The sequence below is a fragment of the Solanum lycopersicum genome, chromosome 1 (genome assembly GCF_036512215.1).
Source record: "Solanum lycopersicum chromosome 1, SLM_r2.1".
Classification (NCBI taxonomy): Eukaryota; Viridiplantae; Streptophyta; class Magnoliopsida; order Solanales; family Solanaceae; genus Solanum; species Solanum lycopersicum.
The window spans coordinates 74,011,625-74,026,978 of record NC_090800.1 but is presented as its reverse complement, the minus strand read 5'-3'; the positions used below and the strand labels follow the sequence as shown (position 1 = coordinate 74,026,978).

At 33.8% G+C, this 15,354-nt stretch overlaps 3 protein-coding genes across 4 annotated transcripts; 1 reads left to right on the top strand and 2 right to left on the bottom strand.

The window, feature by feature from the left end:
• Positions 1-371: 371 nt before the first annotated feature.
• Positions 372-3,838, top strand: LOC101253931 (uncharacterized). The gene is made up of 2 exons (XM_004229110.5): positions 372-3,379; positions 3,517-3,838. The coding sequence occupies exon 1, from the start codon at positions 1,013-1,015 to the stop codon at positions 3,365-3,367; it is 2,355 nt and encodes a 784-aa protein (XP_004229158.1). The 5' UTR covers positions 372-1,012; the 3' UTR covers positions 3,368-3,379; positions 3,517-3,838.
• A 447-nt stretch (positions 3,839-4,285) lies between these two features.
• LOC104647277 (uncharacterized) lies at positions 4,286-8,707 on the bottom strand. 2 transcript variants are annotated; one of them, XM_010322410.4, is made up of 5 exons: positions 8,572-8,707; positions 5,625-5,738; positions 5,133-5,254; positions 4,903-5,024; positions 4,286-4,771 (listed from the first exon to the last, which is right to left on the bottom strand). In XM_010322410.4, the coding sequence occupies exons 2-5, from the start codon at positions 5,728-5,730 to the stop codon at positions 4,468-4,470; spliced, it is 654 nt and encodes a 217-aa protein (XP_010320712.1). In that variant the 5' UTR covers positions 5,731-5,738; positions 8,572-8,707; the 3' UTR covers positions 4,286-4,467. The 2 variants fall into 2 exon arrangements, with proteins under 2 accessions (XP_010320712.1, XP_069155183.1); XM_069299082.1 differs by having other exon boundaries at positions 5,625-5,877; positions 8,572-8,679.
• A 2,356-nt stretch (positions 8,708-11,063) lies between these two features.
• Positions 11,064-15,060, bottom strand: LOC104647278 (protein trichome birefringence-like 40). The gene is made up of 5 exons (XM_010322411.4): positions 14,505-15,060; positions 14,126-14,297; positions 13,259-13,437; positions 12,708-12,866; positions 11,064-11,418 (listed from the first exon to the last, which is right to left on the bottom strand). Exons 1-5 carry the CDS (start codon positions 14,873-14,875, stop codon positions 11,121-11,123), a joined length of 1,179 nt encoding a protein of 392 aa, XP_010320713.1. The 5' UTR covers positions 14,876-15,060; the 3' UTR covers positions 11,064-11,120.
• Positions 15,061-15,354: the final 294 nt, after the last annotated feature.

Here is a 15,354-nt window from a genome sequence, read left to right as displayed (position 1 = left end):
GAAAATAATTTGGACCAAATAATCCATAAGTTATTTAATTGAGACAGTGCCATAGGTTGATTTGTCACATATATCACAATAATTCAAACAAGAATTAGCATAAAATTAAAGAATACAAAAGGACCCCATGAACTCCCAATTAGTGCAGGTCAGCATCTAATTCTTATCTTAATCTTATTATTATTTTTTGTTATTAATTAACATGTTTTCTCCATTGTCGTATTCCCCTTTTTCATAACTACTTTTATTTGTTATAGTGAACTAAAGATTTTTCGAAAATAATTTTTCTACCTCTTCAAAATATGAATAAATTTTACATATGCTCTATCTTCACCATATCCCATTTGCGGAGTTACACTGAAAATGTTATTTCATCTTTTCATAAACACTTTGATTTGTTGCAGTAGACCAACTTTCTACCTCCTCGAGATATGAATGCACTCTATCCTCACCAGACCTCGTTTATGAAATTACACTGAATATGTCACTTTTATAATGTTAAAAAATTTCCCACATGACAAATCTAACACCAAAAAGGAAGAAGACCCCTACCCCACCCACACCTACACCCTAGATATGTTATTCCCTCTTTTTTGTAAATACTTTGATTTGCTGCACTTGATCAATTATCTTTCGAGAACAGTCTTTTTATCTGTTTGAAATATGAATAAGTTCTACGTACGTTCTACACTTACCAGATCTTATTTGTGAGATTACATAGAGTATGTCGGTATTGTAACATTAAAAATTTCCCACATGACAAAGCGAACACCAAAAAGCAAGAAGACCCCTACCCCTACACACACAAAAGAAAGCAAGACAAGAACATAAAAAAAGAAGGCTGCTTACAAACCAAAGGCAAATGCACCATTTGGAATCTCTGGTAGTTGAGATTTCAAAAACTGCCTTTCTTCATGAAGTAAAACTCTCCATCTCAAGAAGAAGAAACACTACCTCATATCCATAAACCCTTGAAAAGAATATATCTTTCTTTACCCAAAACCAAATTAAGATGGTGCAAAAAAAAGTCCTCAACAAACTTAGTATCAAAACTGATCATATTATAAAAGCCAACAACCAAATAATGAACCACAAACCATCTTTCCCTATGTTACAAAACCATGAAACCATCAAGAATAGAAAAGCTGAACTCAAGAAAAAGATGATGAAGAAATCAGGCAAAACCAAACTCTTAGAATATGAAATCTCCAACTCACCAAAAAATTTCAGAAAATATGTACCTCAACCAGGCAAACCACCCCCTAGTACTACTAACTCATCAACGACACCAACGAAGCGTCAGCATCAGCAACAGCAACAGCAACAACAGCAATCAACATGTACTCCAAATTATATGAAGTCCACAAGCAGTTCTGTTGCAAGAAAAGAGCAATCTCAGGTAAGTTCAAGGAGCCCTCAAACTTATTCACAAAGTTGTAGTAGAAAGAATTCAAGTAACTCAAAATTAGGCTCAGCTAGTTCTGTTAATAAACCAATAAGGAGTTTATTAGCTAGAACTCCTAGTTTTAAACCAACAAGAGTTTCATCATGTTCCCCTATTGTTATGTATGATGATTTCCAAGTAGAAAGGGCTACATGTTCATCAACTTTGAAAGAAGTTAAGTTTCCTGCATACCTTGAACTTAGTCCTGGAGGAACAGAATCAGATGGAACTTCTGTTTTCAAGGTTTGTCCATATACATATTGCTCTCTTAATGGTCATCATCACCCTCCTTTGCCTCCATTGAAGTCTTTCTTGTCAGCAAGAAGGCGTACGTTGAAGAATCAGAGGAGTTTCAAGTTGGGATGTGTCTCTCCTCGTCGAGCTAATCATCGTGGATTAAGCTTGAGTGATTATGTGCCAAAACAAATAGAGAGTAGTACTACAGAGAAGGTAGCTCCTCTGACAAATGAAGATGAGAAGGAGTTTTTTGTCGAAATTTATAGCAAGGAAAAGGAAGAGACCAACTCGATAGATGATTATTACATCATCGATTCTTCTGTCACTGATCTTGTACCTTCAAATGAAGGCATTGAAGTGGCAGCAGATGATTCTGAGGACAATCTTGATCAAAAGAGAGAAGCCTTGTGTCCGAACGAAGGTGCTAGTGACATGGTTCAAGAAGAAGTGGAGTTTAAATCCTTGAGTATGCATACTGAAATAGAGATAGAACCAACAGCAGAAGAGCTGGAATCTGAAGCTTCTGATATGGACTGGGATGTTGAGAAGTACTATGCATATAGCGAAGACGAAACTGGTTCAATCTCAGATGATATAGATCCCATCACATTCGTTGATGATTCAGTTATCAGCGAGGAGTTCACGGAAAAATCATCTAATCCTGAACTTCTATCTGACAACACTCTGGAAGAGTTCTTTGATAAAGAAAGTATCATCTCTGGAACAAGTTATGCTTATGACGACTCCGAATCTATCTGTTCGCATACAGAATTTGACATCGATGAGTGTGTTGAAGTGTCTGAGGGCACTACACTTATCTCTCTAGATGTCAATTTCATTCTGGATGGTATAGATAGTGAGACAGCAACAATGGATTATCAGGCTGCTGTTAAGGCTGAAGAAACCTTCTGTCTAGAAGATGAAATTTCAACTCCTCACGAGGATTCTGTAACTCCTCAAGATGATGATGCAGCTGCACTCACAGGCTATCAAGAGCTCAATGTTTGCTATCTCCATGAAGTGCTAGATGAAACATGTAAGGATAATGAAAAACATTTGGATGAAAACATTGTCGTCAAGATGGAAGAGACGGAAACAAAAACAGATTGCTGTGAACAAGGAAGTGAAAATAGTCATGGCGATGATGCTCAACAGTTGGTAGTAGAGTCTGATCTCAAAGATGAGAGTGATAAAAGCCATCAAGCTGAAGATGGAAGTGAAAACTCCTCTGGTGTCGAAGCAGATAAAACAGGTGAGGCATGTGTGGAAAAGCAGAACCAAATCAAAGATAATAAGACACATGCAAAATATGATTCGAGTGAAGAAATGTCTGAGAGGTACAAAAACCTGAGAGGCATAGCCAGGCGCAACGACTCTAAGGAGCCAGAGGAGTCAAGAGACTTCAATCCACGACTACCGAATTTCCTGCCACTGGAGCCAGATCCAGATGCAGAGAAAGTTGATCTCAAACATCAGATGATAGATGACAGGAAAAATGCAGAGGACTGGATGCTTGATTTTGCACTCCGACGAGCAGTGGACAAACTTGCACCAGCTCGTAAGAGAAAGGTTGCATTGCTCGTGGAGGCTTTTGAAACAGTCTTGCCAACATCTAAATGGGAACCTCACCTCAGGCGCAGCGCATCAGGATTCACACATCCTAGACCAATTCAAGCTTGCAACTGATGCAAGTTCAAGGTCAGTGCAAAACTCATACCATTTAATACAATTCTGTCCTTATATTTCATAACCAAGCTACTAGATGAAATCTTGAAATACACAGAATATTTTTCATAGATAAGTTACAATAAGCACATGTTCTCATTGTGGCACAGGTGGACATCAGCGCGGAGCTAGTAAGACAATCTTTCGTCCAGGAACAACTGTCTTGTTGCTCACAATTCACAACCCTCCAACATGTGCAAGGATTTCAGCTTAAAGGCATTAAAGGAATCGATTGGGATTAGATGGTGGAAAACATCATCATGGAATCTCAAGTAATTTATATTTGTGTGCTTCTCTTCTGAGGATTATGCCTACACATACTCGAGTACTGTTGTGAAAGATTTTATGTACTTCAATCTATGGCTTTATCTATAGTTGGCTAATATTTCTTATATGTATCCTGACATGTTATGGTACCATTATCTTCAACTATCATCTCTACTACTACTATATCTGAAGTATGCCAATAAATTGCTTTTGACATGCATTTAACCAGTAATCATTAAGAGCAAAATGAATTTAACAGCTCGAATAATGGTTAGAAGAGAATAGAGTTCATCAAAGAGTAGAAACAATTGAAACACTAACTGCTCAATGTATATGGAAGAAACAACTGCATCTTAGCTAAAGTTATTTACTATCACAAACTTTTAGCTTTCTCTTCAAAACACTTCAACTAATGATTCCAAACAAACTGGAATTAACAAAAATAAACTACTGAGAAAAATGAAACCCTTGGGAGTTTTATCACTCTTAACCACATAAAAATGGAAGTCAACCAAACTATCACCTGAAAAGGTAAGAAACAACATAAAATACAAATTTAGACCCTCATTCCTACTAATACACAACCATAAGCTTAGGATAAAAGACAGGAAAAAGGCACAAAAAGTAATTTCTCTTCAGAGTACAATACATGTTTAATTAAAACCACTCATAAAATGTTGGAAAATAGAAACATATTATTTAAAAACTATGCATTCAAGTGTAATTGTTTTTTTTTCTTGGATTGTGATGAAAACTAGAAGTGACTTCAACGAGTAAAGCAAGAAAACAAAAAGCTACTCTTTTGTATCTAAGTGCAATTTAAGCCCTGATTCATTAATAAGTGATTGTAGCTCTTTCTGGTAATTCTCAAGAAGACTGTCATTGGAGCTGAGGTCTCTGGAATCCGCCAAGCAGGTGCTAGAGTTGTCATTTTTAGCACTCTCTTCCGATTTCCTTGTAAGATCATCATAAAACACCTTAAGCATTTCCACTGTTGAACGAGATTGCACAGAGTCATGTAACTGCTGGAACTTATTCTGGATTTCCTTTGTATCAACCATTCTTTCTATTAAGCCGTTGGGAAGTGAGGCCAAAGCGCTTCAAAGAGGGAAAAAAAAGGAGAGAACATCAAATTTAAATCCAAAATGTCATGAAGAAAATTTCTAGTTGGTACACAAACTCAACTCTCTATGAGTTCCAATTTCCATGTATGCAATGCATATACTTACCTAGTTATACCTCTGACAAGACCCCAGTTGTAACCAACATATACAGAGTCCGTAAAGCCAACATTAAACCCCTCTTGAACTGAAGCTTCTTTCCCTGCCATAAGACCCTCACGGTATCCGACCTAACAATTCATCAGGAATTCCAAATACAAATTGAATTTGCAACCAAAAGAGACACATCTAGTTTTGTTTTCTGGATGCTATCAATCAGATTAAACTTGTAAGGATACAGTGTGGAATCGGTCATGCCGCCTCTGCCATTCCCTGTCCATTTCAGATGTTTTATCCGGTTTATCAGTAGAATCATCGCACGAATCTCCATTATCACTCCACACGTCGCACCACTCGCTCTCTGGCATTAGATGTTAATTGCAGTCAACACTAATAACAAAACTATGTACAGGAGAGATCCTAACCAAGAAAACTATACATAGATAAGAGAACATCTCCACTTAGCAGCATTTAACCAACATATTTATTCACAATCACGATCAGAGGTTTAATAAAGTTTGAAACGAGTAAATAAGGAAGGATAGGAGAGATAATATAGTTCTTTAAGTTTTGATTGATCTTTGGCAAACAAAGGAAGGCGACGGAGACGGGAAAGAACAATGGTTAATCAATCCAGACTTTACTTTCAGCAATTTGATATTCAAATGTTAATAGAAAAATGCATTTCTAATTTTCATTATCAGCTTGAAGCAATCAGCTGACGTTCATACCATGTGGATCATCGTTTCCCAAATTGGTAGTCGGCCTAAGACTTGATTGAAGATTTGACATATCGAAAATGTCAGAGTATAGTTCATCCTTTATACTGCTTTCCATCTTTAAGCCTAGGACAATCAAATGAAATAAATGCAAATAAGAAAACCATGTAAGTTCAAATATCATAAGCCAAAAGCAAAAAAAAGAAGAAAAGAGATTTGAGGCACAAAAGTAGTTCATCCTTTATACTGCTTTCCATCTTTGAGCCTAGGACAATCAAATGAAATAAATGCAAATAAGAAAACCATGTAAGTTCAAATATCATAAGCCAAAAGCAAAAAAAAGAAGAAAAGAGATTTGAGGCACAAAAACACTAACATCTAATTTGGGTGAAGGAATATTATTTTGATCTGAAGATGGACACAACCTAGAGAACATGCAGTAGTCCGAATCTTTTTTTTTTTTGACAAGGGAAACCCACAACCACTAATTTTTGGGTGCGCATAGGGTAAAACCCCTGTTCATGTGCAATAGCTAGCAAACCACACAGGAGAATGTGGGGTACTTATAGGGTTAGTACTTTTGATGGTCATAGATACTTCTTAACTGTGGTGGATGATTTTACAAGAATGACATGGGTATTTTTGCTGAAAGTAAAGTCTGATGTGTGTGTAGTGATTCAACAATTTCTTACTCAAGTACATATTCAGTTTGATAAGTTAGTTAAAATAGTAAGGTCAGACAATGGAATTGAGGTAGTTAACTCAGTATGCGGTAACATATTCAACCAACTTGGCATAATTCATCAAACAAGTTGTGCGAGTACCCCTCAGCAGAATGGAGCGGCTGTAAGGAAAGCATAGGCACTTTCTTGAAATGACTAGAGCCATTAAGTTTCAGGCTCAAATACCTATCAAGTTCTCGGGACTATGAGTGTTAGCAGTTGTTTATTTAATCAATAGACTTCCTAGTTCAGTCCTGCAAAACAAGTCTTCAAATGAAGTTTTATACGATAAAAGACCTTATCTGACTCATCTAAAGGTTCTCGGATGCTTGTGTTATGCATAAGTTCTCAAAGAGAAGTTACAACCTAGATATAGAATGGAAATCCATATGGGATATTCTACAACTCAGAAAGGATATCTTCTGTATGATATAGACACCAAAAATCTGTTTGTTAGCAGGGATGTCATATTTAGGGAAGACACCTTTCCTTTCAAAAGTCAATCTCCTACTGCTCACATCTTGTTTTTTTCCATCATATCCTTACAATCATATCTATGAGACACCCTGCTCCAACTCAGACAGTCTTCAGAATAACAGGTTGTACCTTAGATGTGGAGCCAGTGGTCACTGCTCAACCTCCATCCATAGGAAAATCTCAATCTGAACCTAGAAAGTCAGGTAGAAAGGAACCCAACGATATGGTTAATGGACTTTGTGTCCATGACTTTACATAAGGAGGCTCCCTATCCTATGTCCAACTATATTACCTATGATCATCTATCTCCTAGATATCAAGCTTTCATAGCCAAATTTTCTTCCACAATAGAACTACAAGTTATAGTGAGGCGGTTAAAGATCCAAGATGGGTGGATGCAACGAAACTAGAAATTGAGGCATTAGAGAGCAATCATAGTTGGGATATAGTTCCTCTACCTGAAGGGAAGAAATCTGTAGGTTGTGAATGGATCTACAAAGTTAAGTACAGAGGCGTTTGGAGAGGTTGAAAGGTTTAAGGCAAGGTTGGTTGCCAAATTCTATAGTCAAAAGGAAGTAATTGGCTACCAAGACACATTTTCACCAATAGTGAAAATGAAATTTGTCAGGTCTGTTCTAGCTATGGCTGCAGAAAAACATTGGCATGTACATCATATGTATGTATACAATGCATTCTCACAAGGTGACCTTCATGATGAAATATACATGGAACTACCCCAAGGTTTTAAGAGTCAGGGGGGAGTCTAAGACAGCATGCAGACTCATAAAATCCTTGTATAGATGGGAACAAAATCCAAGATAATGGAATGTCAAGCTCACTGAGGCACTTGCAAGGTTCAAATTTCAGCAAAGTCAGCATGACCACTCATTGTACATTAAGAGAAGTACAAAAGTTACAACCATAGTATTAGTTTATGTTGATGATATGCTTATAACCACTAACAAGAGATCGTTTAAAGCTCATTGAAGACACAAAACTTACACTGCGAAGGTGCATTCAAGATGAAAGATTTAGAGTTTGCTAGATCTAAAAAGAGATTCTAATGCATCAAGGAAATATGCATTAGAACTAATCTCTGAAACTAGACTAGGGGCATCTAAACCTATCATGACACCTATTGATACAAATGTTAAGCTCACCATTAAGGAGTCTGATCATCTTAACCAAGCAGAAAATAAAAAATCAGGAACTCTTGCTGACCAAATTACCTACCAAAGGTTAATAGGTAAGCTTCTTTATATTACTACGACGAGGCCTAGTGAAATATTGAAGGAGGACGCACCTAGCGAAGCAGGGGCATTTTAGTTCTGCCTAAAAGAATTAACTACTACTAATCCTCCTCCTAAAAGTAGTTTAGCTAATATTCATCAAGAAATTTACTTCTTTCAAAATGATTGGAAAGAATACAAATACCAATTACTCTCTCTATATAATCTCTTCTCTAATAGTCTTTTTCTTCTTCATCATCTACTAATTGGGATCAGTCTCTGGATACTTCTAAATCTCAATATAACGTAAATACAAGCAAATAAACTCGACTAGGCATTTTCAAAGAGGAATTCCAAAAACAAAATCACAAACAAAAGCAAATAAGTGATAGGCATCTCACAAGTAAATTAAACAGTTAATTCATGCATTTTATCAAACAGGTAATAGGCAATTTCACAATACTTCTCCATTCTGAGATAAAAATTGATTCGTCTCCAGTAAAGCATAGCGAAAAACATATAAATACTCACCGGAGAATTTGGGGGAAAATCACCGGCGTGGTAGAAGAAACGAGACTTTTATGCCGCCGGTTTATTTTTCAATTGTTAAAAGTTTGAATAGAAACGGGTTGTTTCAAATATATAATTTCTTTTATATAATAAAAAAAATAAGTCAAAAAAGTTACAAAAATATATATAAATTGACTATATAATATAGGGAAATTTTCACATATAGCAACTTAAAAATAATTAATTACTCTCCATAGTTATAGTTTGATAATTACAATTTATAACTATATGTTATTTGGAGGAGAGAGGTGAGCGAGACTGGGAGAGAGAGGAGAAAGGAGAGAGGAGAGAGGCGAGAGGCGAGAGTCGAGAGAGAGGAGAAAGGAGAGAGGAGAGAGGCGAGAGTCGAGAGAGAGGGTGAAAAGAGTGGAGAAAGGTGAATTGTAAAAGTATATTGGTTAGATAATTGTATATTATACATATGTAATTGTATATATGACAAGTGAGATTGGAAAAGGGAGGAGAGAGGCGAGCGAGACTGGGAGAGAGAGGAGAGAAGTGCGAGAGATCGAGAAAGGAAGGAGAGAGGCGAGCGAGAGAGGGCAGAGAGTGGGAGAGAGGTGAATTGTATATGTATATAATTGAATATAACTGTATATTATACATATACATTTGTATAAATGGCAAGCGAGATTGGGAGAGGGAGGAGAGAGGTGAGCGAGATTGAGAGAGGGAGGAGAGAGGTGAGCGAGAGAGGGCTGATAGTGCGAGAGAGGTGAATTGTATATGTATATAGGATAAAAAATTGTATATTATACATATTTATTTGTATATCCTGACGAATTATACATATACAAACATGACTAATTATATAAACTCGAAGTCAGCCCACATAATTAATGTATAATGTTAGTCGCGAGTGGTAATTACAACAAATTATAGCTATGATGAGTAATTAAATGGTACTCCCTCTGTCATATTTAGTTGTCTACTTTTGAAGTGACACACATATTACGATACCAATAATTATCATAGGTTAGTTACAATTTTACCCTTAACTTAAAAGATTATGCGCAACTCTCCAAGTATAATAAATGTATTTTTTGGTTTCAAAAAGCATGCATTACAATTTAGTAGTACTAGAAATTTTCTAGAATTAAATAAGGGCATATTAGGAAAAAATTTATTGTACTTTTTTGATTTGTTAAAATGGACAAATAAATATGGACAGATATAAAAGGAAATATGGACAAATAAATAGGGACAGAGGGAGTATAAGTTTGCTTATCTACGTAAATTTCCCTATAATATAATAGTTTGTTAATAGTATATAATACATACTATACTTATACATGATTTATATACTATACTTATACATGATTTATATACTAACGATATATAAACTTGAAAAAATTAAATATAGTTTAACTATGCATGAAGTATACATCAACAAATTCAATCTTGATCAACTTAAAATCACATCTAATAGTCTCATAATTTAGATATGAAATTCTTTTAATATTTCAAATTTTGACATATAATTTGTTTGAAGCGATAATTCACGAAGAAGATTAAATAGCAAAGTTGAAAGGGAAAAAAAAGGTAGCAAACACCCATTAATGTCGGAACTGAAAGGAAGAAGAATAAACATAAGTGTCACTTATGCAATTTGTTTTCTAAGTCACTTTCCTATTCTAAAGGAGTTTGTTTTTTGAGAAAAAAGTTTTCCATTATAGAGGTGATCCGAGGATTATGAATTTGTGAGTTTTAAATTTTTGGACAAAAAAATAAAAAATAGTACAAAACATTCTTTTTTAGTTTTTTTTTTTCAAAAAAGGGAAACTTTTGTTGATGGTGGAGATTGAAACCACAACTCTAGCATGGAATCGTTTCCACGATCACGGTCCATTTCTTACCATTGAGTGATCAACTAGTTTGTTAGGACATTCACAAGTTAATTTATATATATGTTTGTTTAATTTTCTAATACAAATATAAGATCTCCGAAAAAGTTGATGGATTCGTCTAAACCGCCACATAGCTACACCCCATTTCCAAACAATTTTAATCAAGTTGCTTGGAAAATATTTTCTCCCCCGTAACAAACACACATTAAATTATCCAAGATCGAACTAGTCATGGTGTAATTAGTTTAAGTATATGAGCAAATACATACAATTATTTTAGTGTTACGAATATTCGGTGTAGTTTTTCGGTAAATTTTCATCATTTAAGTGGAAAAAAAGAAGAAGTTTCAAACTTATATTTATCTTACACTTTGCTATTTCCTCCATTTCAATCTGAGTGACACCTTTTAAATTACAAAATTTAAATAAGTTTATTTTTGACGTAATATTCTTATATATCTTTTAATTGTCAATTGTTATGAGTTACAACAATACTCTTTATATTGTTTATAAATTTTATTTTAAAAAATTAAGAATTTCATATTCAAATTCAAAATCAAACTTAAATAGTTTATTACCTCTTAAAATTCAAACTATACCACATAGTAAATTGAAACGGAACGAATAGTATTGATGCAACTCCGAATAAAGCCCTTTTGAGTTTCAATACATAGAGAGTAAAGAAGCATAAAATAGTTGGTTCCAAGTATCAGGAACTCCAGAAAGGCAAAAATGTGTACAATCAATGCCTTTATAGCCATTATGATTGGCTGGATGTCCATCTTTTCTTAAATGTGAAAGAATTGTAATATCCAATAGGAATATTATTGACTCTTTTTTTCTCAACAATTTCTTCACTATTTGGGCAGCTAAAGGCAAACCACCTGGATAAATTGATCCCATAACTGGTCTTGTTTCATTTGAGCAACCTTTCACTCCTGGATCACCCCAATCTTCTCCACTGAAACAAATAAGGAATAGTTATCGGTTTATATACATCTCGATTATTATATTGAATGCTTGTTGTTTATCATTAATATATGTTTTAGGTAGTGGCTTAGACACACATAGCTTAGATAAAAAAAAAATATATAACATATGTAGGCCAAAAGTTATTTCTCATACATATATATTAAATTTTGGATATTTTTAATGAAATTTCTGATTTCGTCACTAAACTCACTCCTAGGTAACTTTATCCACCTACCAATCAACCATCAAAAACATGCATATCCCGTTGAATGCTACCAGTGAAGTCTAAGAAGGATGATGAAGTGTGCGCAAATCGAATCACTTGGAGATAGTAAAACTGTTTTAGAAAGATTATCGACTATAGTACAACAAATACAAGTAAAATAAGAAAGAAAACAGTGTAACAATCATAGCAACTAGTTAGGAAATTAACAGAGTCAACAAAGGAGCAATAACAATAACAAAATTATGTGATGAACGAATTATATATAAAAAAGGGAAAAAACATAATTATCTCCCTAGACTATGATCGAAATTTCAGAGACATACCTTAACTAAACTAAGGTTCTAGTATCTCCATGAACTTTTTTTTTTTTAATTTTTACACCTTTTGTCTTACGAGGCACACTCCGTGACACCACGCAATTGAGGTGCGCGGGAGATATTTGGATGTTACGTAAGCCAAAAAAGTGCACAAAATTACAAAAAAAATGGGTTCGAGGGGGGAGGGGGTAATAGGAACTTAGTTTAGTTAAGGTGTGTCTCTGGAATTTCAATCATATTTTAGGTTCTAGGGAGGTAGTTGTATATTTTCCCTATAATAAGCATCATATGATGATAAATACCAAAAGCAAGAACTATAAATATGCGACTAGTACTACGACATACTCGAGCAAATCTAAACCTAAACTGGACTTCTAGGTAACTTTATCCACCAACGAACAACATATCCAGTGGAATCTCATAAGTAACGTCTAAGGAGAATAAAATGTACACAAACCTGATCGCTTGGAGATAGTAAAACCGTTTTCAAAAGATCATCAACTCAAGTGCAACAAATACAAGTAAAAGACGAAGAAAAGTAGAAACCAATGAAGTAATCTTAGCAACAAGAAAGAGGCAACAACAAAAACAAAGTAATGTGATAATCGAACACAATAAACAAAATAAAATGATATATATCAAAAACAAAATCAACTTTAGAAATACGACTAATATTATAACACAAACAAGCCTAAACCTTCAAAACAACAAGAATTAAAATCAAGATTATCTTACTGGTGATGAGAAGCAGCTTCTCCTTGGTAGAAAACTTTGGTTTTAGTAGGATCCACTTGTGTCTCAACCCATTTGACCCATGTATTTAATCCTCTTTTAAATGCAGCTATACGATTCATATCCTTCACCAATTTTCCACCATTCTCAATATAATCCCACCTATAAAAAAACATTATAAGGAAATTAAATCAATTTATTCAAATTTTTGTCATAACAATTGTTAAATAAGTGCACAAAGTTATTTTTTATTTTTGTATCTTGCTCTAGTAATTAATTCTTGAGTTTGTTTATATATTGATTGTGTAAATTTTTTTATATAGTTAGACAATCATTCAATAATTACTATAGTCATTAATTTATACTAATTACTTAAAATTTAAGTTCTATACATTAACGTCTTACATCGAATGTCTATAGTATATATATTAATTGATAATCTCATGAAAAATCTATACTTACTTATTATTACTAATTAAACTATATTGATAACTTTTATTTTCTTACTGTCGATATATATAACTTAAAAAAGCGAATAAATAGAGAGTACGTACGGTTGCTTTGGTTTTCCTCTTGTCCACCAAAGCCAAGTATTAAAGATCAAAACATCAGCTTGTTTCCAAATTTCTCCATTTTTAATGGAGTTTAGTTTTAGTACTCTTCCAATATTAGGTTCCACTTCAACATCTACTAGGAATAATGAGTTGAATAATGTCACTAAAACCTTATAATCCTGCAAAAATCCAAAAAATAGTTATTTTTCCAAAATGTCAAAAGTGTCCTACAAATTATGTTTGCAACAACTCGTAGAGATACGATAGCGAACAGGGGCGGACCTACAGTGGTGCAAGTGGGTTCATATGAATCCACTTTGTTGAAAAATAACATCGTACATACATGTATATTTAATTAGTTTTTAAAACTTTACATAGATATATATAATTTTGACCCCACTAACACAAGTTTAAAGCTTGGCCGAATGGTTAAGGGGGTTCAAGTTCTCCCAACCAACCTTGTATTGAATCCCAGTATGCCTTTTTATTTTTAAATCATTTTTTATATTTTTATTTATTTATTTTTTATATTTTAAACCCACTAGTGATAGCGAAGATCAATTCATCTCAATCTAAAAAAAATATTGTGTTGGACATACAATCCAAAATGATAGAAAGACCGTTCGCTCGAAGAAAACTTTTTTAGAGTGATTTCAGCCAAGCCTCTCTCTCCTTAGAGTCAAGTAGTTGAACGCCCCCCCGCCCCCCTCCGACAGCAAGAGTCCATTATGAAATAACCTTTTAGTCTGCTTTCTCGTTCTTAAGGATTAAGTTTTTTTTCCTCACAAATAATGTTTTCGTTTAACCAAAAATAGCCTATAACATGTTTTTTTTTTTGTTAATTAAAATAAATGAAAATTTACTTACCTCAAAAATTACAGTAATACTTTGGTTGGTTAATTTGATCTTGTAGTTCATTTCAGGTACTGAAACATAAAGCAAGCATAAAAATGATTCATAACTATTTAGACTTAGTGAATCCCCAACAAACATTATTTGCTTCCCCTTGTATTTCCTCAACAATTCTCTACCATCAAACCTACCAAAAAAAAATTAAAATTAATCTATATATATATACCAAATAAAAAAATAAACAGCTGAATCTGACTGACTATTTGAATAAAGATACATATGGCTCCATAATCGTGTTATATATCGGATGATGGATAAAATAAGAGTAATTAGTTGAACATCATTCATCAGAAAATCATATTATGTGTAGTAAATCTTCAACATTCTGACGTACCTTGGTAAATTGCAAGAACTAGGTTGCCATTTATACTTGAGATATTGACGATCAGATCGATTGGTACAATCAAATATATTTCGAATAAATGGACAAGTAGTTGTGTTATATAAAGGATCGATAACATCATCGTCAATCACCCAACTTCCTTCGAACAAGTTGCAATAACTTGTAATTATTTTTGCTTCTTCTTGTTGCTTTGATATTGTTCTTGTTGTATTATTTCTTTCTATATGAACTAATTTCTTGGCAATTTCATCTGAATAAAATCTTGAAAATAATGTCAACATGGCTTCAAAAACAAACACAAAACTCAACATAAACATTGCACCAAGAATATACACAAAAGTACTACTCACACCCTTACCCATCTTTTAAATTAGTATCACTTTCTAAGCAAAATCAAAATTTTAAAAAAGAGAGGCACAATATTATAACAATTTCGGGATTTTATAGTGTCTATTAAAACCAAAACAAATCAATTTACTCAGTGCACATAAAGTGTTCATCAGGTTGAAACAAAGATAATTATATGACAAGTGGGTTGCTATAACTAGTAATTAAGTACTAATTAATGTGATAGCTCTTTTGGTTGCTTATGGACAAGTTAATTTTAATTTACCATTTTCAGATGCTTAATTAACTAAAGAGGAAATTTAAATATACAAGAAGCATTGAACTTTATACAAAATGAAAAAATGAGATGGAATAATAATAATAATAATGTGGATAAAAATGGAAATTTTATTTATGTACATGCATGAGCTAGACAATTTGTCATGGTATATTTTTTTTACATTAAAAGCCAATAGGAAATTAATGAGTACATGAATGAGGGGCACAAATTTGT

Bases quoted from the DNA above. Each gene is read 5' to 3' on its own strand.
- LOC101253931 (XM_004229110.5), top strand. From the start codon at position 1,013: ATGGTGCAAAAAAAAGTCCTCAACAAACTTAGTATCAAAACTGATCAT.
- LOC104647277 (XM_069299082.1), bottom strand. From the start codon at position 5,850: ATGAACTACTTTTGTGCCTCAAATCTCTTTTCTTCTTTTTTTTGCTTT. The intron at 5,025-5,132 runs GTATCCTTACAA...ATGAATTGTTAG, and splicing joins GGCATGACCGATTCCACACT to GTCGGATACCGTGAGGGTCT. The intron at 4,772-4,902 runs GTAAGTATATGC...CCCTCTTTGAAG, and splicing joins CTTGTCAGAGGTATAACTAG to CGCTTTGGCCTCACTTCCCA.
- LOC104647278 (XM_010322411.4), bottom strand. From the start codon at position 14,875: ATGGGTAAGGGTGTGAGTAGTACTTTTGTGTATATTCTTGGTGCAATG. The intron at 14,298-14,504 runs GTACGTCAGAAT...TTTTTTTGGTAG, and splicing joins AGTTCTTGCAATTTACCAAG to GTTTGATGGTAGAGAATTGT. The intron at 11,419-12,707 runs GTAAGATAATCT...TATTTGTTTCAG, and splicing joins GAAGCTGCTTCTCATCACCA to TGGAGAAGATTGGGGTGATC.